This window comes from Eleutherodactylus coqui, chromosome 1 (genome assembly GCF_035609145.1).
Source record: "Eleutherodactylus coqui strain aEleCoq1 chromosome 1, aEleCoq1.hap1, whole genome shotgun sequence".
NCBI lineage: Eukaryota > Metazoa > Chordata > Amphibia > Anura > Eleutherodactylidae > Eleutherodactylus > Eleutherodactylus coqui.
The window spans coordinates 301,020,052-301,047,806 of record NC_089837.1 but is presented as its reverse complement, the minus strand read 5'-3'; the positions used below and the strand labels follow the sequence as shown (position 1 = coordinate 301,047,806).

General features: G+C 43.7%; 1 protein-coding gene across 1 annotated transcript in view; it reads right to left on the bottom strand.

Moving 5' to 3' along the window:
* LOC136611896 (mannosyl-oligosaccharide 1,2-alpha-mannosidase IA-like) overlaps positions 1-27,276 on the bottom strand; it is an 82,295-nt gene extending 55,019 nt beyond the window's left edge. The window contains exons 1-2 of the mRNA XM_066591867.1: positions 26,725-27,276; positions 21,310-21,406 (exon numbers count right to left, since the gene is read on the bottom strand). Coding sequence (XP_066447964.1) covers positions 21,310-21,406; positions 26,725-27,276 — 649 coding nt within the window. The remainder of the gene's footprint in view (positions 1-21,309; positions 21,407-26,724) is intronic.
* Positions 27,277-27,755: the final 479 nt, after the last annotated feature.

Below are 27,755 nucleotides of genomic sequence, written 5' to 3'. Positions count from 1 at the left end.
TTTTTTCCCTTTTTTGAGGGGTGGAGGGAGGAGAGGTTTCCCTATAGGAAAAAATGACTGAAGAAAAACAAGGGCCGGTATAAAAAAAGACACTCATAATAGTGTTCTTTACAGGATGCAAACAATGCCATAAAAAACGGTGTGAAGGAAGCCTTAGGGCTCAGTCAGACGAGCTCATTTTTCTCGCATTTATAGGTGTGTTTAAAAAACGGATCTATTAGAACCAGTGCTTTGCAATGAAAGCGGTCAGAGGTCCATTTTTTAGAATCACGTAAAATTTGCACCTGCAAAAGATAGGACATTTTTTAAAGAGGAGCCTTCCTCTCTGTTCGTGCTTTGTGATGCAACTTTAACAGTAGAAATCCTACTGTGAAAGCCCTTAAATAAGCCCTACCTGCAGGAAAAAATAAAAATAATAATACATCACCTAGAAGCGCTGTCTGGCTCGGTCGCGTATTCCCCCCGGGTCCCTGGCACTGTTCTTCATTTCTTCTGGCCAGGGATTGAAGAATCCCCACCTCCTGAAAGCGCTGCCTCTGACTGGCTGAGTGCTGTGACCAATCACAGCCATCGCTATCCCCTGCAGTCACAGCCGCATCAGCGGATAGCGATCCTCTCCCATTGCTTTCAATGGAGCCGCATTATTTATCTGCGGGTTTTAGCTTCGGTCAAGCGTTTTTTTCATATGCGTCCAGCGTTTTTTTTTTTACGTGCCTATACATGCATGAAAGAAATGCTCATCTGACTGAGTCCTTAGACTGAATTCACACGCAATATTTTCCAGAAAAAGTATGTTTTAAATGGCATTTTTCATGGTGTCACATACTGGATTTTGTTTAAAAAAAAGTAGTAGCTTTAGCGTTTTTTTTACATGTCGCAATATTAACTGTAGATCAACAGCTACTTATGACATGTATTACAAATAGTGCATTTTTTGTGGCTTTTCACCCCACTTTTGGTATTTTTTTGTATCTGTGTCTTCTTTTCAATATTAACAAAAATCATAGAAGGGCACGTTATGTATTTATATACATAACTCTTTTTGCTCATTGATGAACTGTGATATTATAAGGCTTGGCACTTGTACTTTATTTACTCCATGATCACTGCCTTACCACTTATGCATGAACACAAATAACTAAACATTGTCAGTATGTATTTCATTTATATGAACATGTGTAAATGGGATACCCTTACACACTTCACACTGTTGTTGCACTGTTTTTATTATTATATAACTGTATACATAGTGCCGGTCTTTTTAACAGAAGGATATGCAGTGACGTTGGGGCGGATCTGGCTCTGAGCAGGAAAAGGAAGAGGTAAGAGTCAATAGTGGCGGGGTCTGTTCCACTGGATTGGTGCATAATAGAGATGAGCGAACACCAAAATGTTCGGGTGTTCGTTATTCGGAACGAACTTCCCGTGATGCTCGAGGGTTCGTTTCGAACAACGAACCCCATTGAAGTCAATGGGCGACCAGAACATTTTTGTATTTCGCCGATGCTCGCTAAGGTTTTCATGTGTGAAAATCTGGGCAATTCAGGAAAGTGATGGGAATGACACAGTGACGGATAGGGCAGGCGAGGGGCTACATGTTGGGCTGCATCTCAAGTTCACAGGTCCCACTATTAAGCCACAATAGCGGCAAGAGTGGGCCCCCCCCCCCCCCCCAACAACTTTTACTTCTGAAAAGCCCTCATTAGCATGGCATACCTTTGCTAAGCACCACACTACCTCCAACAAAGCACAATCACCGCCTGCATGACACTCCACTGCCACTTCTCCTGTGTTACATGCTGCCCAACCGCACCCCCTCCCCCCCACAGCGCACACCAAACTGTCCCTGCGCAGCCTTCAGCTGCCCTCATGCCACACCACCCTCATGTCTATTTAGAAGTGCGTCTGCCACGACGAGGGACCGCAGGCACACACTGCACAGGGTTGGCACGGCTAGGTAGCGACCCTCTTTAATAGGGGCGGGGCGATAGCCCACAATGCTGTACAGAAGCAATGAGAAATATAATCCTGTGCCACCGCCATCAGGAGCTGCACACGTGGGCATAGCAATGGGGAACCTATGTGCCACACACTATTCATTCTGTCAAGGTGTCTGCATGCCCCAGTCAGACTGGTAATATGCACCTTAACAGTAACCGCGTTGGTGGTAATGTGGTGGTGACTGCGGACCTAGTACCACGGTTGTATTTTGTTGGTTTTCGGAATGTGGCCAGGATTAAGTGGGCCGTGGCGGGGGGATGGTGGGGGGGCTCTCTTGTAGTGTCGGTAAAGGTGAAATTCTTGGACTGCCACCAGACGAACCAATGCAAAGGCATTTGCCAACAATGTTTTCCCTGTTGGAGGAGGAGGGGGATGTTTTTGAGGCACTACGTGTCCTCTCCACGTGTCCGTGGTTATATGCACCTTAACAGTAACCGCGTTGGTGGTAATGTGGTGGTGACTGCGGACCTAGTACCACGGTTGTATTTTGTTGGTTTTCGGAATGTGGCCAGGATTAAGTGGGCCGTGGCGGTGGGATGGTGGGGGGGCTCTCTTGTAGTGTCGGTAAAGGTGAAATTCTTGGACTGCCACCAGACGAACCAATGCAAAGGCATTTGCCAACAATGTTTTCCCTGTTGGAGGAGGAGGGGGATGTTTTTGAGGCACTACGTGTCCTCTCCACGTGTCCGTGGTTATATGCACCTTAACAGTAACCGCGTTGGTGGTAATGTGGTGGTGACTGCAGACCTAGTACCACGGTTGTATTTTGTTGGTTTTCGGAATGTGGCCAGGATTAAGTGGGCCGTGGCGGGGGGATGGTGGGGGGGCTCTCTTGTAGTGTCGGTAAAGGTGAAATTCTTGGACTGCCACCAGACGAACCAATGCAAAGGCATTTGCCAACAATGTTTTCCCTGTTGGAGGAGGAGGGGGATGTTTTTGAGGCACTACGTGTCCTCTCCACGTGTCCGTGGTTATATGCACCTTAACAGTAACCGCGTTGGTGGTAATGTGGTGGTGACTGCGGACCTAGTACCACGGTTGTATTTTGTTGGTTTTCGGAATGTGGCCAGGATTAAGTGGGCCGTGGCGGGGGGATGGTGGGGGGGCTCTCTTGTAGTGTCGGTAAAGGTGAAATTCTTGGACTGCCACCAGACGAACCAATGCAAAGGCATTTGCCAACAATGTTTTCCCTGTTGGAGGAGGAGGGGGATGTTTTTGAGGCACTACATGTCCTCTCCACGTGTCCGTGGTTATATGCACCTTAACAGTAACCGCGTTGGTGGTAATGTGGTGGTGACTGCGGACCTAGTACCACGGTTGTATTTTGTTGGTTTTCGGAATGTGGCCAGGATTAAGTGGGCCGTGGCGGGGGGATGGTGGGGGGGCTCTCTTGTAGTGTCGGTAAAGGTGAAATTCTTGGACTGCCACCAGACGAACCAATGCAAAGGCATTTGCCAACAATGTTTTCCCTGTTGGAGGAGGAGGGGGATGTTTTTGAGGCACTACGTGTCCTCTCCACGTGTCCGTTCCATGTAAGCAATAGTAGCACTCAAGACAGGCCCCAGTAACAATTCTGAAGCAGCAGTATAGCGGGAGCGCAGTCTTCGTTCCATGTAAGCAATAGTAGCACTCAAGACAGGCCCCAGTAACAATTCTGAAGCAGCAGTATAGCGGGAGCGCAGTCTTCGTTCCATGTAAGCAATAGTAGCACTCAAGACAGGCCCCAGTAACAATTCTGAAGCAGCAGTATAGCGGGAGCGCAGTCTTCGTTCCATGTAAGCAATAGTAGCACTCAAGACAGGCCCCAGTAACAATTCTGAAGCAGCAGTATAGCGGGAGCGCAGTCTTCGTTCCATGTAAGCAATAGTAGCACTCAAGACAGGCCCCAGTAACAATTCTGAAGCAGCAGTATAGCGGGAGCGCAGTCTTCGTTCCATGTAAGCAATAGTAGCACTCAAGACAGGCCCCAGTAACAATTCTGAAGCAGCAGTATAGCGGGAGCGCAGTCTTCGTTCCATGTAAGCAATAGTAGCACTCAAGACAGGCCCCAGTAACAATTCTGAAGCAGCAGTATAGCGGGAGCGCAGTCTTCGTTCCATGTAAGCAATAGTAGCACTCAAGACAGGCCCCAGTAACAATTCTGAAGCAGCAGTATAGCGGGAGCGCAGTCTTCGTTCCATGTAAGCAATAGTAGCACTCAAGACAGGCCCCAGTAACAATTCTGAAGCAGCAGTATAGCGGGAGCGCAGTCTTAGTTCCATTTCAGTAGCCTTAGTATAGCCAAGGCACAAGTGACATTTATGTAGCTAAAGTGTAGGCCAACCCCACACACCTTTCTGTACCATGAGTGCAGGCGAAGAACATAGAAATTACTATGATTACACTGTAGGTGAGGGCCCCAAAAAATTGGTGTACCAACAGTACTAATGTACCTCAGTAAAAATTGGCCATGCCCAACCAAGATGGCAGGTGAATCGCTTTGGTTAATGTGGCTTAAGTGGTAACTAGGCCTGGAGGCAGCCCAGTGTAACGAAAAATTGGTTCAAGTTAAAGTTCCAACGCTTTTAAGCTAATTGAAACTTATAAAAATTGTTCTGAAAAATTATTTGAGTGAGCCTTGTGGCCCTAAGAAAAATTGCCCGTTCAGCGTGATTACGTGAGGTTTCAGGAGGAGGAGCAGGAGGAGGAGGAGGAGGAATATTAGACACAGATTGATGAAGCAGAAATGTCCCCGTTTTGGATGGTGAGAGAGAACGTAGCTTCCATCCGCGGGTGCAGCCTACGTATTGCTTAGGTATCGCTGCTGTCCGCTGGTGGAGAACAGAAGTCTGGGGAAATCCAGCCTTTGTTCATCTTGATGAGTGTTAGCCTGTCGGCACTGTCGGTTGACAAGCGGCTACGCTTATCTGTGATGATTCCCCCAGCCGCACTAAACACCCTTTCCGACAAGACGCTAGCCGCAGGACAAGCAAGCACCTCAAGGGCATACAGGGCTAGTTCAGGCCACGTGTCCAGCTTCGACACCCAGTAGTTGTAGGGGGCAGAGGCGTCACCAAGGATGGTCGTGCGATCCGCTACGTACTCCCTCACCATCCTTTTACAGTGCTCCCGCCGACTCAGCCGTGACTGGGGAGCGGTGACACAGTCTTGGTGGGGAGCCATAAAGCTGGCCAGGCCCTTAAAGACTGTTGCACTGCCTGGGATGTACATGCTGCTCGATCTACGCACATCCCCTGCAACATGGCCCTCGGAACTGCGCCTTCTGCCACTAGCGCTGTCGGCTGGGAATTTTACCATCAGCTTGTCCGCAAGGGTCCTGTGGTATAGCAACACTCTCGAACCCCTTTCCTCTTCGGGAATCAGAGTGGGCAGGTTCTCCTTATACCGTGGATCGAGCAGTGTGTACACCCAGTAATCCGTCGTGGCCAGAATGCGTGCAACGCGAGGGTCACGAGAAAGGCATCCTAACATGAAGTCAGCCATGTGTGCCAGGGTACCAGTACGCAACACATGGCTGTCCTCACTAGGAAGATCACTTTCAGGATCCTCCTCCTCCTCCTCCTCCTCCTCCTCCTCAGGCCATACACGCTGAAAGGATGACTGGCAATCAGCCGGTGTACCGTCAGCAGCGGCCCAAGCTGTCTCTTCCCCCTCATCCTCCTCATGCTCCTCCTCCTCCTCCTGTACGCGCTGAGAAATAGACAGGAGGGTGCCCTGACTATCCAGCGGCATACTGTCTTCCCCCGCCCCCGTTTCCGAGCGCAAAGCAGCTGCCTTTATGGTTTGCAGGGAATTTCTCAAGATGCATAGCAGAGGAATGGTGACGCTAATGATTGTAGCATCGCCGCTCACCACCTGGGTAGACTCCTCAAAATTACCAAGGACATGGCAGATGTCTGCCAACCAGGCCCACTCTTCTGAAAGGAATTGAGGAGGCTGACTCCCACTGCGCCACCCATGTTGGAGTTGGTATTCGACTATAGCTCTACGTTGCTCATAGAGCCTGGCCAACATGTGGAGCGTAGAGTTCCACCGTGTGGGCACGTCGCACAGCAGTCGGTGCACTGGCAGCTTAAAGTGATGTTGCAGGGTGCGCAGGGTGGCAGCGTCCGTGTGGGACTTGCGGAAATGTGCGCAGAGCCGGCGCGCCTTTACGAGCAGGTCTGACAAGCGTGGGTAGCTTTTCAGAAAGCGCTGAACCACCAAATTAAAGACGTGGGCCAGGCATGGCACGTGCGTGAGGCTGCCGAGCTGCAGAGCCGCCACCAGGTTACGGCCGTTGTCACACACGACCATGCCCGGTTGGAGGCTCAGCGGCGCAAGCCAGCGGTCGGTCTGCTGTGTCAGACCCTGCAGCAGTTCGTGGGCCGTGTGCCTCTTATCGCCTAAGCTGAGTAGTTTCAGCACGGCCTGCTGACGCTTGCCCACCGCTGTGCTGCCACACCGCGCGACACCGACTGCTGGCGACATGCTGCTGCTAACACATCTTGATTGCGAGACAGAGGAGGAGGAGGAGGAGGAGGAGGGTGCTTTAGTGGAGGAAGCATACACCTCCGCAGATACCAGCACTGAGCTGGGGCCCGCAATTCTGGGGGTGGGTAGGACGTGAGCGGTCCCAGGCTCTGACTCTGTCCCAGCCTCCACTAAATTCACCCAATGTGCCGTCAGGGAGATGTAGTGGCCCTGCCCGCCTGTGCTTGTCCACGTGTCCGTAGTTAAGTGGACCGTGGCAGTAACCGCGTTGGTGAGGGCGCGTACAATGTTGCGGGAGACGTGGTCGTGCAGGGCTGGGACGGCACATCGGGAAAAGTAGTGGCGACTGGGAACTGAGTAGCGCGGGGCCGCCGCCTCCATGATACTTTTGAAGGACTCCGTTTCCACAACCCTATACGGCAGCATCTCAAGGCTGATGAATTTTGCGATGCGGACGGTTAACGTTTGAGCGTGCGGGTGCGTGGCGGCGTACTTGCGCTTGCGCTCCAACAGTTGCGCTAGCGACGGCTGGACTGTGCGGTGCGAGACATTGGTGGATGGGGCCGAGGACAGCGGAGGTGAGGGTGTGGGTGCAGGCCATGAGACGGTCGTGCCTGTGTCCTGAGAGGGGGGTTGCATCTCAGTGGCAGGTTGGGGCACAGGGGGAGAGGCAGGGGTGCAAACCGGAGGCGGTGAACGGCCTTCGTCCCACCTTGTGGGGTGCTTGGCCATCATATGCCTGCGCATGGTGGTGGTGGTGAGGCTGTTGGTGTTGGCTCCCCGGCTGAGCTTTGCGCAACAAAGGTTGCACACCACTGTTCGTCGGTCGTCAGGCGTCTCTGTGAAAAACTGCCAGACCTTAGAGCACCTCGGCCTCTGCAGGGTGGCATGGCGCGAGGGGGCGCTTTGGGAAACACTTGGTGGATTATTCGGTCTGGCCCTGCCTCTACCCCTGGCCCTGGCCACCGCACTGCCTCTTGCAACCTGCCCTGCTGATGCCCTTGACTCCCCCTCTGAAGACCTGTCCTCCTGAGTAAGCGTTGCACACCAGGTGGGGTCAGTCACCTCATCGTCCTGCTGCTCTTCCTCCGAATCCTCTGTGCGCTGCTCCCTCGGACTTACTGCCCTTACTACTACCTCACTGCAAGACAACTGTGTATGATCGTCATCGTCCTCCTCACCCACAGAAAGTTGTTGAGACAGTTGGCGGAAGTCCCCAGCCTCATCCCCCGGACCCCGGGAACTTTCGAATGGTTGGGCATCAGTGACTATAAACTCCTCTGGTGGGAGAGGAACCGCTGCTGCCCAATCTGAGCAGGGGCCCGAGAACAGTTCCTGGGAGTGTTCCCGCTCCTGAGCAGGTGTCATTGTAGTGGAGTGAGGAGGCTGGGAGGAAGGAGGAGCAGCAGACAGAGGATTCGGATTTGCAGCAGTGGACGGCGCAGAACTGCGTGTTGACGATAGGTTGCTCGAAGCACTTTCTGCCATCCAGGACAGGACCTGCTCACACTGCTCATTTTCTAATAACCGTCTCCCGCGTGGACCCATTAATTGGGCGATGAATGTGGGGACGCCAGAAACGTGCCTCTCTCCTAATCGCGCAGCAGTCGGCTGCGACACACCGGGATCAGGAGCTCGGCCTGTGCCCACACCCTGACTTGGCCCTCCGCATCCTCGGCCGCGTCCACGTCCTCTAGGCCTACCCCTACCCCTCAGCATGCTGTATTACCAGTGATTTGATTTAACAGGCAGGAAATAAATTGGCGCAAGACTGCAGGCCAAATATAATTTTTGCCCTTTTGGGAAAACGAAAGGCCCCACTGCCTCTAGTGAATGAATAATCTAAGTTTAATAACTGTGCTGTGTCCCTGCTTATGTGTCACAGAACGTGAGGGTAGCAGAGTTATTATAACTCTGGCAGAGCAGGTATTTTTTTTCCCAATTAAGGAAAGCAAATGGCGAAGCCAGCAGTAAAGCGTAGCTGGGTGCGTATGATTTAGCAATGTTTTTCACGCAGCTCACACGTGTCCACAGGCGTTAGGACGGACAGAGGCTGGACAAATAGATTTGTTTTCAGTTTTTTCCCACCAAAAGGCAGCACTGCGTATATTCAATGAACATGAGAAGTTTAATAACTGTGCTGTGTCCCTGCTTATGTGTCACAGAACGTGAGGGTAGCAGAGTTATTATAACTCTGGCAGAGCAGGTATTTTTTTTCCCAATTAAGGAAAGCAAATGGCGAAGCCAGCAGTAAAGCGTAGCTGGGTGCGTATGATTTAGCAATGTTTTTCACGCAGCTCACACGTGTCCACAGGCGTTAGGACGGACAGAGGCTGGACAAATAGATTTGTTTTCAGTTTTTTCCCACCAAAAGGCAGCACTGCGTATATTCAATGAACATGAGAAGTTTAATAACTGTGCTGTGTCCCTGCTTATGTGTCACAGAACGTGAGGGTAGCAGAGTTATTATAACTCTGGCAGAGCAGGTATTTTTTTTCCCAATTAAGGAAAGCAAATGGCGAAGCCAGCAGTAAAGCGTAGCTGGGTGCGTATGATTTAGCAATGTTTTTCACGCAGCTCACACGTGTCCACAGGCATTAGGACGGACAGAGGCTGGACAAATAGATTTGTTTCCACTTGTTTTTCCACCAAAAGGCAGCACTGCGTATATTCTATGAATAATAACTGTGTTGTGGCCCTGCCTATACAATTCTTTCCCTGCAGTATCAATGGAGGGTGGAATGCTCTGCAGAGGCGATTTTGAGAAGCCCAAAAAAAATGCAGCACAGCTAACAGCAGCCTGGACAGTACTGCACACGGATAAATATGGCCCTAGAAAGGACCGTTGAGGTTCTTGAAGGCTACACTCACTCCTAACACTCTCCCTGCCTATGCAGCACTTCTGTCCCTAATGCCAGGTGCAACGCTCTGCAGAGCCGATTTTGAGAAAAAAAAAAATGCCACTGCTAACAGCAGCCAACACACAGCTATCAGTGGCCCTAATAAGGACCTTTGGGGGGTCTTGAAGCCTACACTAACTACCAATTCTTTCCCTACAGCAGCTCCGGTATAAACAGCACTGTCCCTCATCTAACTCACACCGCATCTGAGGCGAGCCGCGGGAGGGGCCGACTTTTATATTAGGCGAACACCTGATCTCGCCAGCCACTCACAGCAGGGGGGTGGTATAGGGCTTAAACGTTGCAGGGGGAAGTTGTAATGCCTTCCCTGTCTTTCAATTGGCCAGAAAAGCGCGCTAACGTCTCAGGGAAGGAAGTGAAAGTAACCAGAACACCGCATGGTGTTCGTTACGAATAACGAACATCCCGAACACCCTAATATTCGCACGAATATCAAGCTCGGACGAACGCGTTCGCTCATCTCTAGTGCATAACCAATGTGATGCTGATATTCAAAAAGGGGTCAAAAGGTGAACCAGGAAACTACAGTCCGGTAAGTCTGAGTTCCATTGTGGGTCAAATGTTTGAGGTGTTTCTAAGAGATGCTGTCCTGAAGGATAAGAGCTGTATAACTCTATATCAGCATTGGTTTATGAGATATCGCTCCTGTCATACCAACCTGATCAGCTTCTACGGGGAGGTAATTTCTAGACTTGTATATCTGGACTTTTCAAAACCGTTTGATACTGTGCCGCATAAAAGGTTGGCATATATAATGAGAATGCATAGTATGGATGAGAATGTGGGTAAGTAACTGGCTCAGTGATAGAAAGCAGAGGGTGGTTATAAATGGTACATACTCTGATTGGGTCACCGTTACTAGTGGGGTACCACAGGGGTCAGTTTTGGGCCCTATTCTTTTTAATATATTTATTAATGACCTGGTAGAATGATTGTGCAGTAAAATATCAATATTTGCAGATGACACAAAACTATGTAAAGATATTAACACAACAGCGGGCACAAGGAGATTGCGAGAGGATCTGGATAAATTGGGGGCTTGGGTAGAAAAGTGGCAAATGAGGGTTAACACTGATACATGTAAGGTCATGCACATGGGCAGAGAAAAATACATGTCACAATTACACACTAAATGGGAAACCACTGGAGAACACTGACGTGGAAAAGGACATGGGGATTTCAGTTAACTGTAAGCTTAACTGGAGCAACCAGTGTCCGGCAGCTGCTGCCAAGGCAAATTGGACCATGGGGTGCATCAAAAGTGGTCTTGGGGCAGATAACCAGAACATTGTTCTTCTTCTTTACAAGTCACTGGTCAGACCACACATGGAATATTGTGTACAGTTTTGGGCACCAGTACTCAAGAAGGACATATCAGAGCTTAAGCGGGTACAAAGGCGGTCAACTAAAGTAAATGGAATGGGTGGACTACAATACCCAGAGAGCTTATCAAAATTGGAATTATTTTGCTTAAAAAAAAGACAGCTGAGGGGTGACCTAATAACTATGTATATGCCAGGGAACAATACAGAGATCTCTCCCATCATCTATTTATACCCAGGACTTTGACTGTAACAAGGGGGCATCCTCTACATCTAGAGGAAAGAAGGTTTCTACACCAACACAGAAGTAGGTTCTTTACTGTAAGAGCAGTAAGACTGTGGAACTCTATGCCTGATGACGTAGTGACGGCAATTTCGATAAAAGAGTTCAAGAGCATTACAATATAAGCCTTTCTTGAGCTTTACAATTTTACATGTTATAGTCAGTCACTGATTACTTCAAAAGGATCGGTGATCCAAAGATTATTTAAATTGCCAGATCAAAGTCAGGAAGGAATTTATTTCCCCTTAAATAGGGGAAAATTGGCTTCTACTTCGTTGTTTTGTTTTTTTTGCCTTACTCTGGATCAACATTGGAGGGTAATAGCCTGAACTGGACGAACATAAGTCTTTTTTTCGACCTAACATACTGTTACAAAGACAAGTGCAGAGGAACATGCTGTGCATGAAAGTGCACTGTTGAGAAATTCCCCTTGATGCTTCCAGATCCCTATTGCAGAAACTTGCTCCCTCTGGACTATGTCCGGCATGGTACTCTCAATGAGGGAGCACCACTTGCTGTCCTAATAACGTAATCCCAAGTTGCATATGGTCATTCCTGCGGGGCTGGTCCTCTGCACATTGTCTCCAGAGATATCACTTGCTTGTCAGAGATTGATATATTAGTGAACAAGAGTGTTTTTTTACTTTCAAATGTATGCAAGTAAGAAAGATGGAAACATTTATTTGCATAAAGGAGCATTGCCTTATAAGTCTCTTTATCTATCTTTTAGGTGTCCCCACACCCCTTCTGAGTGCTCTACTTGGGGAGAGACTATACCATCCCCTGATCCACTCACCCCCTAGGTGTCTCCACACACTTTTTGGGAGCTCTCCTTCTGACCCCTTTCAAATTTATGAAACAGTTGCTAAGCAAGACTTCTGGACTTCCTCAATATGAGGCCACGACCAATTACATAACCCCCCTCCATCGGCGTGCACACTTCTCCACTGCTGTATCATCCTGAGCCTCCCTCCCCTCCATGACCTGGTTGCTCGGATCACCTGCATTCCCGTCAGCCCAGCTGATCCCTGCCTAAGTTCTTCACATGCAATTATTTATCAATATGTGATTCTACTAGGGAATGATACTACTTGGTTGCCAACCTTTTAAGTGTTTGTTTTATCCATACATATTTTAAATCCGCGTCTCAATAAAGATGGTATTTATTTTTATTTGTACATTTTGGTCCAGCACTTTATATGCTCTGTTGGGTCCTATTAATATGTGCATTTGGACTAGAATATTCTGCTCTGGGTTTCTGTTCTTGGTATTAATATTGTACAATGCCATAAAACACTTGTGGAACATTGATTCAATAACATATTAGGGAATTGTACCAGCAAACCTACTAAATAGATTTAATGGTAATAAACATTCTAGAGAATACCCTAAAGGAAACTCTTGCTTGTGGCTGTGTCATGAGATTTATATGGACCTTCCTCCACACAGAAATGTCAAGCACATTTTAGGCTGTATGTGAATTCATGACACGTAGATGTTACGGTCTCGAGATCTTTTTCCTTTCGAGAAGAAGCTGATATAATTATGATGAATGACATTTAGAAATTTGCTTACAAATAATTGAGTAAACAGTGTAACAATAGCTGAAGGTGTTCCAAATAAACAGACTCACAACATATTGTCTAGAACTAGAAGACCAACAGATTATGAGCATGTAGTTGCTGTAAACAAACTCAATATGTTCAAGTATACCACGCAAAGTTGTATGTGCCCGAATTCAAGTTTAAAACCAGAGTGCTGTAAAGTGAAGGTTGTGTTTTTTTCTAACCAGCTAGCGTAATAATATTCAAATAACACCACTAGGGTTTGTTCACATCGCGCAGAAGCCTGTACAACTTATTAACAGCAATCAATCCCTGTAATTAACCAGACTTTTCCAATTATAGAGCAATTCTATCCACATGCAATATTAACATTAATTGTAGAGTAATTATTCTTCAGATCCATGGAAACTAAAAATATCATTTTTTACATACCTATTCATTCTTATTTTCACCCCAGTCATGTCCATGCATGAAACTCCAGCTATAAAGTAATAAACTGTCTATAATCTGGCTGACAACCTGCGCTCGCAGGCCTTTTTTGTGTTGCTCCTGATTTCCCTTATAAGCCGCCTGCAGACGGCTGGGTTGGATCCCGCTGCGAGAATTCTCACAGCGGGATGTAAACCCGTGCCTCTGAAGAGACCTGTGGCCCACCCGTTCCCGGCATCTCCTCTTCTCTGAGATGTGCCGGCTGCCGCCCAGCCGGCGCATGCACAGAGTGGAGCCAGCGGGTCTCCACTGACATTTCTGTGCAGGCCTCTGCGAGACCCGCGCAGAAATAGGACATGCCGTGATTTGTTTTCCACGTGTGTTTTCAGGCAGACAAATCGCGGCTGTGTCCATGCAATCCTATGCAGTCGGGTAGGGGCGGAAATTCTGCAGGAAATCCCGCCGCAGTATTTCCGCCCGTGTGCAGGGGGCCTTAAAAATGTGATAAGCGCAATCCCAGATTGCCAAACGCAATGACCTAATCTAACCCAATAGAGATTAATGAATCACGGTACAGTTTAACAGTATGGTAACCACACACAGCTGAAACCCCACCTGCCCATGGCAGCCGATACCACACTATCTTGCCAGCATTATCGACAAGTTCAAGCAGCCATTGACTGGTACTGGTGGGCAGGAATTCAGCCCACAACGTAGAGTGGTACCGTACTCTAAATGTTGGCTGCCTGAGAAAATTTACAGGCACTGATTTGTTATTATATGTATTATATGCAATATTATAGTGTATTATAGTGCAGCATTTATATTTTATTTTGAGGGTCTGACTGATCCTGAGATTGAAGTGAATGGGCCAGAGGGATTTGTGTTGCAATACCCTGCAGAGTAGCACTCCAGTCAATTGGCTTAGAAGGGAAATGCAACTGTGAAGAGGCTATGGCACTAAACAAGTTTTGTGGCCTCTTCAACAGTGAGAGTCCCAGAGGTAAGATCCCCACTAGCCCACGTGTGTCTTTTCAACAAAATTAATATCTCTGACTACATAAGTAAGGTAAAGTCCCCTGGTGCAAGCACCGAGTCATGACTGACTTCTGGAGTGATGTCACATTGTAATATTTTATTGGCAGACTGTTTTTGCGGGGTGGTTTGCCATTGGCTTCCTCAGTCATCTTTAACCCCCATCAAGCTGGATACTTATTTTATTGACATTTGTATTTTTATTACCACTGAGGCCTGTGATTAACTGCAGCAGCCTATCATATTCCGTACATAGACTGACTGCAGCTTGTAAACAGGCCCAGTGGGAAGAACAGCAAATAAGATGTTGAACTGCTGGGCTCCAACTGTTTTTAAGAAAAAAAAAACATCTCCTAAAACTCCTTTAATACTAGTTTATCAAACGTTAATTGCTGTAGACCCGCCTCTCAGGATTCCCAGCAAGCTGATCACCTGGGCCGCTGTCAGTGCACCAAGTGGGATGGGAGCAAAAGTGCCCTAGCTGGTTTCATTCCAATGGGAGCTGAAGCAGCTACTACACTTCTGTCCCCGGTTTCGGAGAAAGAAGTGCAATAGCTGGGAATGAACCCAGCTAGGCCACTTCCACTCCCGTTCCCTGTGACACATAAATGCCCGCTACACTGACGGCAGGTCAAGTGAACAGCTTACCACCGGGGATCTCGAGTGGCAGGTCCATAGCGATTAACTATTGATGACCAACCCTGAAGATAGGTCATCAATAGTGTATGCCTGGAAAACCCTTTTAAATAGACATATCAGCTCTCTTAATAAGTACAACTGCGTTTGATAGGGCATAACTAAGTACACCCTAATAACAGGAATCCACAGCAGACAGCCCTAGGATCCTTGAATGGACACTAGGCAATCGTTTATGGGTATAGATCACATCACAGGGTATCTTTGATGTGTTCAGAAAGGGAACCCTCCTTTGCTTTCCTCCTGTATGCCTCGATCAGCTTTACTACAAGAGGTTAAACAAGGCAGATCATTTCTCTGATCTCTGCCATTACAGCAGAGCCACAGCTGTGTAGTACAGTTCCTTTCCTTCTAATCCCAAGGACACAGTGATAGTGCCCATACAGTAACAGTATAGTGCGGGTCCTCTGTGTACCCCTGCAGAGTACTATATTGCATCTAACGTCCGTAGACAATTTTTATATCTGTATAGCCAAATGAAACAACATGTCTGAAACATTTATAGTCATATACAGAAAACTGTAAAGCTGATCATAGAAATTAGATTTTCTGTGGCAGATCCTCCTAGTGTTGTTGAGATACACTGACCTTCTCTGTCTATGATCCTCCAACTGTTACTGACTTGTAATTTCATGTTTCTAATGCTTTTTTTTTTTGATTGATATAAATTTACAATAATAGTATGATTAAGGGCTTAGTCACACGGGCAGCCGTACACGGGGCCAATGCGCCCATGTGACTGAGCCCTTACTGCAGGAAGAAGACGGCCGCACTTCAAGACAGACGACTCTCCGCAGTCCTGAAGAAAGATCACATGACCAGCAATGAAGCCAGTCACATGTTCCTTCTCCCGGCGCTGCAGAAAGATGTCCGTCCTGAAGTGCGGACGTCTTCTACCTGCAGTAACACGGCCGCCGATGCGCCCGTGTGACTAAGCCCTAAGCAAGCAAAACAGGCATCTGAATGGGGAGGTCAACAGATATCTTCTGCCTATAACTAGCTTTATCACTACCATGGCTAGAGTAACAAGTCCCATACAAGTTGATTGTAAGAATATGTATATGGACAAGCAAGAATGACCATGTTCTTACTATTTACAGCCATGCACGCCACAGCACCATAATCATAATTCTAACTAGAAATAATATAGCTGCAAACTAACACAATGGAGTCTACACCAATTTGGCAATAAAAGCCCACTAAGTCTACTCTTTTCCATCTATAAGGCTACTTGCACACGGACAGATTTAAAGTAGCGCCTGATATTCTCAGACGCAACTCGCATCAGATAGCACACATATGTCCTATCTGTGTGCCACGGGATGTATGCGAGCCCACAGATGTACGTGTGCTATTTTTGACCAAGAATCGGACAAGTAATAGGGCATGCTGGCATTTTTTTTGTTACTCGGACTATTCGTCTGACTGAAAAAGCCCATATGCATACACCCATTTCAATGACTAGGTGTTCTTTCTATCTGAAAAATCGGTCAAAAATTCGCACAGAAATATCCGTGTGCATGTACCCTTTCTGGCAGCGATCGTAAGCTTCCAATATCAACCAGCCAGGAGTTAAGAAATGACGGATATCTATCTATCTATCTCATATCTATCTATCTATCTATCTATCTATCTCATATCTTTCTATCTATCTGTCCCATATCTATCTATCTATCTATCTATCTATCTATCTATCTATCTATCCATCTGCTATTTATCTATCTATCTATCTGTCTCATATCTATCTATCTATCTATCCATCTGCTATTTATCTATCTATCTATCCATCATCTATCTATCTATCATCTATCTCATATCTATCTATCATCTATCTCATATCTATCTATCTATCTATCTATCTCATATCTATCTCCTATCTATCTATCTATCTATCTATCTATCTATCTATCTATCTATCTAATATCTATCTATCTATCTATCTCATATCTATCATCTATCTATCTCATATCTATCTATCTATCTATCTCATATCTATCATCTATCTATCTCATATCTATCTATCGATCTATCTTTCTATCTATCTATCTCATATCTATCTACCTACCTATCTATAAATCTAATGCGCAAATGTATACTCTTGCCAGACATTCCAAAGAATACTTGGAGATGACTACACAGCAATTGTTAATTACTACTTGCCTAAATCAATAAAAGTTCTTGGCTATATGCTGACAAGGAGGATCGGGCCAAGTTCTCTTGAAAAGTAACCAATGCCAGATATAGCATATTCTATTCTACTATAGTCAAATAGCCATATTATATTAACACTGCTATCTACTATAAGAAAAAAGTTATGGTCATACACCAGAGTGCAAATTAACAAAATAACAGTCCTGTTCTCTATAGTAAATGGGACTCAGACATGTTGAGTAGGCACAGATTTAATTTAGTCTTGTATAATCAAGCATATGAATGTTATTTAAAATGTTGTTTTTCACCGTAATGATTCTTCTTCTCTTTATTAAAAACAACCTTTAGTAATAACTATATTAAAAACAATAAGGCCGAACTGACAGACACACACAAAATGACTTTCACCAATGCGGTGGAAGGACAGATAATCTAGAAAATACAGTAAGGACTGATTCTGGAAAAAGTAGTTGTCACCTAAATGGATGGGTGACATTCCAAAACCGTCATCCAGGTACGAGAAAAATGGTTCCTAACAAGTGGAGAACCACAATAATCTCAATCGGCCCTGGAAAACGTTTTTACTGCACTATTCTCAGAATTCCTGTAGTAGATGAATTTTTGCTACATTTGATTAGAATACCAGGATTGTTTCTACTACATTCTAATCCGTCTAATAGACATAAGGAGTGTTCACAAGGTTCAGCGCTACAATAAGGCCGCCTCATCAGGAACCTAAACTTTCTATTCCAAAAGGATATTCTAAATACTGCTTAACAATAGCAAAAACGGGAGATTTCATCTGCAATAGTAAAAAATCCTAATCTAGTGTGGGGAATAAGTTAAATAACTCTGCCCTGAGGTTGGTTCGTACCTCCAATACTTCCTAACAGATATTACCCAGCCCAGCTGCCCTTAACCAGAATATAACAATGTTGTGGCAGCATCAGCAGCCTTGAAGGTAGCCTGGAGAGGAATCAATTATTTAAAATGTTGTGATGTTAGTTTTTGATACAGAGGTCTGTATCATCAGCGTAGGGGGGGGGATTTAAATGCAGTAGAAAACGCACAAGGCAGCTTACCCACTCACAATCACTGCTGCACGTGGATAACCTTTTCATCAGTGCACAGGATAGAAGGAGGAGCGGCTCCAACCTCAGCAAACAGCAATAGCAGAAGACACTGGAATAATCTTCATTAAACATTACATTTATTACATCCAAGTTAACCATGTTCCTACCAATGTTTTTTTTCACTTGGATTTAATAAATGTAAGGCTTTATGAAGATTTTTACAGTGCTAGATCTTTTCTTCTGCTAGTACAGGGAACTTATTAACCCTTTAAAGGGTTTTGTCATTATTAGAATAAGTGAGTTTAGAATTTATTTTTTTTATGGGAGGATGTCCAGCCATTTTTTGTCTTTGTCTCTCCCATTGTTTCATCCTCGCATTCCAATAACTAGAACCCTAATATTTTTCGATTGACAGAGCTTTTGTGGGATGAGTTGTATTTTTTAATGGTATGGTGCAATGTACCATATAATGTGTTGAAAAACTTTAAAACATTTTTAGGGCTCAGTCACACTGGCGCATCGGCACCTGTACACAAGCGCCGATGCGCCCGTGTGACTGATCCCTCACTGCAGGAGGAAGACGGCCGTACCTCAAGATAGACATCTCTCTGCAGCGCTGAAAAAAAAGAACACATGACCGGCAATGAAGCCGGTCACATGTTCTTTCGCCCGGCGCTGCAGAGAGACGTCCGTCTTGAGGTACTGCCGTTTCCCTCCTGCAGTAACACTGGCGCCGATGCGCCCGTGTGACTGAGCTCTAAAGTAGGATGAAATGGCAAAAAACACATTTGTGCCATTTTTCAGGGCGTTATTATTTTACAGAATTCACAGTGTGGTAAAAGTGACATATTAAAAGGGGTTTTCTGAGGCATAAAAAAAAAGGTTTGGGCTTAAAATTAATAAAAATTGAATACTCACCTATCTCAGTGGCCCCCTATCTGGAACTACAGCCTTGATGCCCACCGCACGGAACCTGGTAGAATTAGCAGACAGTCATATGCTGTATATTGTGCACATGATAGATCAGCCACTTATATGCTTTAGTGGTCAGCAATGGTGATGCCCGAACAGCACATGACCACTGCAGCGGTCAGATGACAGCAGACAAAGACTGTGAGGACTGTGGGGAGCAGCGCTGGAGTGCCAGGGGTGAGGACGGGTAAGTACTGCTGCTTTTGTTATTTTACGTCACATGCACAGGCACTCAGTTACGGGAACTTCTCACATTAGAAAGCACCAGTCATTGATACAGGAAGCAAAATGTTTTTTTTAAATTCGGTAAAACTTTTGTTTTGTCAGTAAGGCTGGCTGCACACGGGCAGATTTGCTTTGCAGAATTTGTGATTGGCGTCCGCACCGCGAATCTGCAGCATATACTGTTCGTTACACCCTATGGAGAACAGCTGCTTCTTGCACACAAGGGCAGACAAATTGCATTTTCCATTCGCGGAGGAAAAATCGCAGCATGCTCCATTTTTGTTTGGGCTCCACATGAACAACTTGCATTGAAGTCAATGGAAGCTGTCAGACCTGCAGCCCTTCTGCAATTAACATTGCAGAAAGGTCGCGGGACCCGCAGCATCTCCAAGTGACAGCGTGGGAAAAATAAGCACTTGAAAAAAAAGTTTGTACTGCTCATGTCTGACGGCTCGCCATCAGGACCATCTGCAGTACAGAAAAAAGAAGAAATGATAATGGTATGCACGGATGCTGGCCAGCACCATAACTGCCTTAACAACTCTAACTCCTCCTGGACATCTGAGAGTGGATATTGGTGACAACTACAGTGATGTCTCAATTTGTAAGTTTTAGTTGAGCTTCAATTTTAGTATTTTTGCCCTTACTACTTCAATTCTGGAAGAAAGAAAGGATTTGCCTTCAGTATGTAAAACACATCATTACTATTTGTGACAACGCCAATGCAGGAGTCATGCTTGTGTGATCTCATCTTTCCAATTTTCTTGTTGAATCTTGAAAGTCTTACAGTAAAGAATGATCTGTACTTTCAGCTTGCGGAATGTATTACAACAGGGAGGAAGTGAAATAAAATAATCCCACAGGTTTTTAATTATTTTATGACATCTAACTTGGCAACTCGGTGAAATACACTGATACTGCAGACACCAAATAACTGCAATACTATAATTTTATTCTCATTGTGCTGAACATGCTACTCACATAGTCACAGTTTGACTTTTCTTGCCTAGATTTAATGAATGGATGTATGTATCTATTCAGAAATGTAGGTATCACTGCATGTATCTCTATGTATCAATCTGCCTCTATTTACTGGCATTCATGGCCTGGTTGTCATCATGCTAGGCTGGGCTCACCCAACCTTGTGTGCCGCGCATGTATCTCTCACGTACGAGCACACAGCAAGTATGCAATGACACGCATACTTGCTACATGCCACCAATGCCCATGCACTATCTTGGTGTGCATGTGCCTGCAATATGTGCCAAGATCGCCCACACTGCAATTTTTTTTGCGCAAGTAATTCGCACGCAAAAAAAACCCATTGGTGTGAGTGGTCCAATACAAATTAATGGGCTATTGGCATTACATATCATGCATGGGTAAATTGTGAGCGCGACGCATAATGACAATAAGCCCATGTGAGACCGTACTTATGCTGATGGCTGTATGCCCTGGAGTCTACTAAAGGGAATGTGCCATCAGAGAACGAACTGTTGTATAAATCAAGCTTTTATTAAACATTTAAGAATTTTTGGTGATATTATTAACTTTTCATCCATATTTTAAAGCATCCTGCAGTCTTCACTCTGTGAAATTTTCACTTTTCAGCAGTCATCTTATTATGATTGTGAAAAGTATTTACAATGTGAGTCAACGCCTATATATATATATATATATATATATATATATATATATATATATATATATATATATGTGTGTGTGTATATATATATATATATACACAAGATCCACTGTTCACAGTAGGAGATGATCACAACTCACCTCCTTTTACTTCTTGTAAAGTAACCTCTACACTGATCACAGAGCACAGCTAAAAGACTCTCCCATAGGAGTCAATTGCTAAGATACTTATTGTTGTTTGAAGGCCTATGAGGCTGCTGTAAAGCATATCCTAAATGCAGTTAACTGCAGCCCAGGCAAGATGGTAATATCCATACTCATATACAGTCAATGGAATAAAAAATCTACAATTATAAAACCAAAACAGATTTGAAAAATGTCTATCTGGTTTTAGTTAGTAGTATACATAAAATAGGAGATACATTCCATTTAACATTTTTCTAAGTATAAAACATTAGAATTAGTAAGAATGGCACATAAAATGTTAGAGATGTTAAGTGTTTTTGTCAGTAATCTTACCAAATAAGCTTCCAAAATGTCCATCTTTAGTTACTGGACGCAGCTCATTCTCTCCCCAAGCATATCTCTTATAACTGTCCCATGCAAATTTCATCATCTGTTAAACAAAATGTAAGAATATATTGCTTAAACTGTATATAAACCGTTAGTACCTTGGGCAAAAAGATCTAAGATTACAATATTTGTGAGTTATGTTAAACAGGAGAAATAATAATGAGTAAAACTGAGATTATATAATTGGAAAATGGAAAAGGAAATATATGAAAATAGTTAGATAAGTAAACTGAGCGGTCATGTATTAACCACTGCCTCCAATACAGATACACCAAAATATGTATACTTGTTACAAAAATATATAAAGCCGTCAGTCATTTTGCATGGAGTGCACTTAAAACGAATCTGGCCTGAAGTGAGTACCTGACAGTAGTGATACATTCTCCCCAGTATGTTTTCCTCGTGTCCTTTTTGATACAACATATAATCATATATTTCCTGTGACAGTTGCTGTCTGGCATTTGTAGCTATAGTTATGATTATATCAATTTTACTGTACTTAAATTTGTTCTATTTAAATGGTATATATTCTATCATTTTTAGTACATGGCCCGGACATTTTTTTGCCAGTTTCTCAGTCCAATCTTCAGTCAGATCTTCTACGATTTCTCTTTTGTACATTATAATACTATTCTATGTTAACGACCTAATCAGAGGCGCAATTTGAAGCTCCCAGGCCCCAATGCAAAACCTGTAACAGGGCCCCCAACTATAATGGTTTATTCATAATACTGGAGAAGAGAGGCCTTATGGGCCCCCTAAGGCTCCTGGGCCCGGGTGTAACCGCATCCCTGCATCCTCTATAGTTACGCCCCTGGACCTAATATAACATTAACAAATATGGACAAATTTGTAAACCATCTTCAAGGTCATTGCTAGAGATAATGAAAAATCACTTGAAAAGAAAACTCTGAATATTTTACATGGTCACCCATTTATTTCAATGGATATGGTGTAACACTGCATCCCTGCAGGGAAAATGTCTATGGCATCTTACCCTAAAAATAACAGCTTAACTGTTGGAGGTCCCAGTGGCTATTCCCTTGATGATCAGCTCCTCAGAAGATTGTCCAGACTGGACAATCACTCTAAATATAGAATTATGTGTATCACAGTACCCCAGAAGTCCTCTAGTTTAGAAAATCCAGTTTTATATACCCTATTAAGGAATCCATAGTTGTTAGAACGGGATCCTCTGAATTGCTTAGCCAAAGTGGGGACACCTACAAAGAGCATCTGTCTCGAAGACTTCTCCTCTCTTGCTTCATACAGATATCCCACTGATTTGATTGGACACTGTATACTGCTTAAAGGGCCACTCTAGAGAAAACACATTTTTCTATCACTGCACCTCTCACCCGATTGCAGGTCACACTCTTGACATTTCCTATGTCTAGTGCACTCATTTCAGACCATAAGTATACAGTCAAGAGTATGAGCTGTGATCTCCTTCATTATAACTGTGTGACAGACGCTTTTAATCATCAGCACTAGGAGTTTCTGTGTCCCACTCTAAAGAGCTTGTGTAGTAGAGTCCATGTAATATCACACAGGAGTTATGATAACTGAAAAACTGACTTTTTGAGCAAACATAAACCCAAGTAAATCTCAGGTGGTCAGAATGAGATGACATGATCCACCTGACGAGAAGGACTCCAGGAAGATTCAGATAGAAATAAATAACTTACCAAGGTAATACTAGGCAACTTGTATATACAGGGGGACTAGTTACATTATGAGTGGTTGTTGTGTTGGTTTGAGTTTGACTTTGCTAGTTGTTTTGGATTTCTTTCCATTTTTGCAGTCTCCTTCTGCTGATGTAGGTCATCATTGTTGGAACAGGGCTCTGTGGATTATCCAGCAACTTATAAAATAAGGTTTATTTTCTGGAGTTTGTTTATATGTACTGTTGTATTCATTTGCTATTTTTGCAGGATTACTGAGTGGCAAAGGAACAAAGGTTGGATACGTCCTTATCAGGGCGCGTAATCAACTATTAGGCAGGGACTGTCTCTATCTAGTGCCCAGTGGGGAAAGTTCTCCTCCTCTTTTGTTTTTACGAGACATAACTAGTGTTCCTGGTAGTGTGATATGTACAGTGCCAAGAGATTATTTTGGTTTGCAGCTATTGCATGCTTGAAGCGGACGCGACAGTGGCCTTTTAATTTCCCCTGTGTTGGCACTCCATAAAAATTCATCACTTACTGAAAGATCCTCCCACAGATTACAGCTAATCAATTTGCAATTAGTCTAGTGTCAATGGACTCTTCTAACAAGTAGGGATTGTCCAAGGTGGACAGCCCTTTTAGTTTTCACAAATATACTGTATGTGAGGATGTACAGCTTGTCTGTAGTCTGTGCATGCTGAGCTTTTCTTTTTCATTTTACTATTTATTTACTTATGATTAGAGATGAGCGAGTATACTCGCTAAGGGCAATTGCTCGAGCGAGCATTGCCCTTAGCGAGTACCTTCCCACTCGAGACAAAAAGTTCAGGTGCCGGCGGCGGGCAGGGAGCTGCGGGGGAGAGCGTGGAGGAACGGAGGGGAGATCTCTCTCTCCCTCTCTCCCCCCCGCTCTCCCCCTGCTGACTGCCGCAACTCACTGCTCCCCCGCGCCGGCACCCGAACCTGCAGTCTCGAGCGGGCAGGTACTCGCTAAGGACAATGCTCGCTCGAGCAATTGCCCTTAGCGAGTATACTCGCTCATCTCTACTTATGATGTTTCCTCAATTAGATTTAGTTTCTTTAGCAGTCAATTTTTATGTCTTCAGCTTTTCTAACATTTTTGTTTTTAGAGAATTTTATAGAATCTAGTCTTGTGTGTAGTTTTCTACCTTCCTACTTCCGTTTAGTTTTAGCAGATTAAACGTTCTTTTTTTGTTATATATTCTTGCTAACTTTTGATCTAGTCACTTAGATGTCCTTTTAGTTCTTCCTCATTTTATGCAAAATGTATATATCTCCATTATCTTTGTGAGATCATTTTAAAAACATCAGCTCAACTTTCTGAAGAACATTTTCTGGGTCTGGCTTGTAAAAGCAACCTTTAAATAGAAATTTACATATAAGCAAACCACTACCCATTCCAGTTTTGGAATGCTGTAGTCCTGCAAAATTACAGCTGAACCATATCTATCATCTCGCCACGCTTCCATTACCCTTGCTTGTGATGACTCATTGCCATACTTCTGCTCCAACGTGATCAATTCACTGCATCAATTTTATTTTGTAGACTTCTAAAATTTATGAGAATACATTTAATGTGTTTTGATGTATGAAACAGTCAAGCTTAGTCAAGGTGAGTTTTATAAAGTCAGGCATATTTTCCTAACCTTGCTCAAAGTGAAATGGTAAATGCCACAGATGCAAAAGATATAAGATTTTAGCTTACTTGATGTTGAAGAATACGGTTACAGGTTTTATAAATCATTGTGTCTTAGGATTGTTTCTTAAGAGTTTATTTTTAAAATAGTGGAAAAAAACACAGATAGATGGATAATTGTGAAAATTCTACAAATCTATGTAAAAAAACAAACATTATATTATTTTATACATGTCACAATTAAACCATCCCTAATATCCATGCTTTATCATAAATCTGAGTTTCTGGAATATTATTGGAAGTTGGCAGTTATTTCAGTTAGAGACATGGACTATCATTTTGTTAAATAATATAATTATTACTGTTGTAGACGTGATACATTATTACATACTGAAGTAATAACTGCTATCCTGTTCTGCAGACTGACCTTGGAAACATTTGACCTTAATAACTTTTTAGTTGGCAATTATTGATGTGATTTTCATGAAGTTGTGCCAAATAACGTCATTGTGTGTGGATATACCATTAGGCTGCCTTTACACAAGCAGCTTTTTATTTCATTATTGATGCAGTGCTTTTTAACCAAACACAGAAGAGGATACAGAAGTAAGGAAACAGCTTGCTTTGGACATTTTCTTACTCTTCTAACCACTCCTAGCTGTGACTGCATCAAAAACTGCATGTGAGAACCAACCCCAGGCTGCTTTCATATACATTATGCAGTTGTTTGCTGCTTCTTTTTTTAGCTAAGGCCCGGAACAGATACAAGAATGTAACATTTAAGGTTTTTAAACTAATTTTGCTTCCTTTGGGATCCACGCCTGAGGGCTTAAACAGACAAACCTGTTTGTGGAGGTTTTTGCTTGCGTTAAAATCACGCCTACAAAACATAACAAAGTAAAGCCATTGATTTCAATGCTTTTGGTCTCACAAGCGTGTTTGTCACAAGTAGTTCCTAAGCAGGAGAAGAGATAGGGTTTGCCCTATCTTTCTCTCACGTAGTTTTTATATGTGCAAGAAAAGATAGGGTTTGCCCTATCTTTTTCCTTTCGTTTTATTGCACGCGCAACAGTGCTGGGTTTGAACAGTAAAAAAACTGAAGACATAACTTTTTTTTAATGCAAATATGCTCCGTTGCGGCGAGCATATTTGCATATACGTTCATCTGTTTAAGCCCTGACTTTGGCTAAAAAAAGCTGCCTCAAAACTGTACCGAGAATATGTATGAATTTGGCCTTTTTATGTATTTTGGTAGCTCATCTCATGTACAACAATCAAACTATCAACAACAATCATCTGCTGATGAGTGGGCAATATTCTTCTCTCCTATCTGCTACTTTCCTACCTTGTTTATGATATATGTTTAATAAAGTGGCGTAAATTTGAAGGTAGAAGAAAAGAAAAAACATAAGAAATTAAATCAATCCAATTCAGCTACAAACTGAAGGCCTATTTACACAGAACGATGATTGCTCAAAAATTGCTCAAACGACTGTTTCAGTGACAATTTTGAGCAATCATCTTTGCATATCTCTAAGTGGCTAATTAGCTACTAAAGAGTTAATGCAGGCAGAGCAGTATACTGCCAGGATAGCTCTGAGAACAAAGCAGCTGTTTTGTATATGCAAACAGCTGCTTTGTTCTCAATGCTTTCAGCTGGTGTCCTGCTGAGAACTGCCAGCGGGATACTAGCTGAAGGAATGCTATCAGCACCGCCCACTGAGATATCAGCGTGCAGTGTGGGTGAGGCTTATCGCTGGCTAGAAATGAGCGATGAACGAACAGTGCACGAAAAGTGCACGATGGCTGCGCGTTTGGACGCAACGATTAAGTGAGGTTAAATGAGTAACAATGGCAGCTTTTTCTGTGGTCAGTGAATGCATAAGCATAGTATATATCATAAATATGTACACCAAGGAGAGCAAATTAGAGTGGACAGGAAGACGGGGTATTGTATGCTGTCAGTCCAAAAATGTCTAGGGTCATTAACTAGTATTCAGAAGCAATAGTAAAGTAATACGTAAATGGATTCATTACCTCCTTTATCTTGTTTCTTTTTTCTCGTATTTCTGAATCATTTGGTTCAGGTTGCTTCCCCAGTGGTGGATATTTAAGGGATTTTTTGAATGCCTTGTAATTGAAAACAAAGTCAGCATGGTTCTTCTGAGCTGCAGATAGCTGGCTATCTTTATTCTTGGCTTTAGCAGCTGCTATGTGTTCTCTGTTCAGTGAAACATCTTCTTTTTCGGGTCCATAGTTGCTGGCTAGAAATCCCAGTGGTTTTACATCCAAATCGAACTTGTCTTTGGATCTCCACTTTTCCTGATTTGTATTCCGTAGCAGTGACTTTTGATCTTCAACAGTTTTTTTGTTCATTTTCTTACTCGCATAGTTGTGCAATCTTTCACCATTCTGGCTCTGTGCACTAGATAAAAATATTCTTCTAAATTTTGATGTGTCTGGTAAGAGGAACAGGGTTCCAAAGCATAGTGTAATAAATCCGGACAGAAACAATAAAAATACAAATTTCTGTGACAGGCGAAGTCCAAATCCAGCTGGAAATATGCCAGAAATTTTTCTAAGAAACATTATTTTAATTTGCATCTAATACTTTGTGACTGATATGTACATGCACATCATGACATTGCATAGACATTGTGTATTAAATTTAGCAAGTCTTCAAAGTGATAGTTGACTGATTGTAGACCCATGAAGATGCTGAAGTGTTGACACCTGTAACAATAGCAGACAATTAATAAATGCATAACATGTTGATAAATTCAGTAAACTGAGTATTACCTTTTGCACATTAGTATATCAATCTTCCCGATGCTCTTTATTTCTAGTACTGTACTAATGAAAAATGAACTTTGAATAGAAAAAATCATGTACACTACAAGAAAATGTCAACGGCAGGCATGATAATGATAATGTAGAAGGGAATAAAACTCTCATTCCTAAAATACCAGATATGATCAATGATCATTAATGGGTTGTCCAGTTACGGGACAAACCCCTTTCAATAGGACCTCCTGGAGTAAGATAATAAACAGAGAGTTACTTACCCC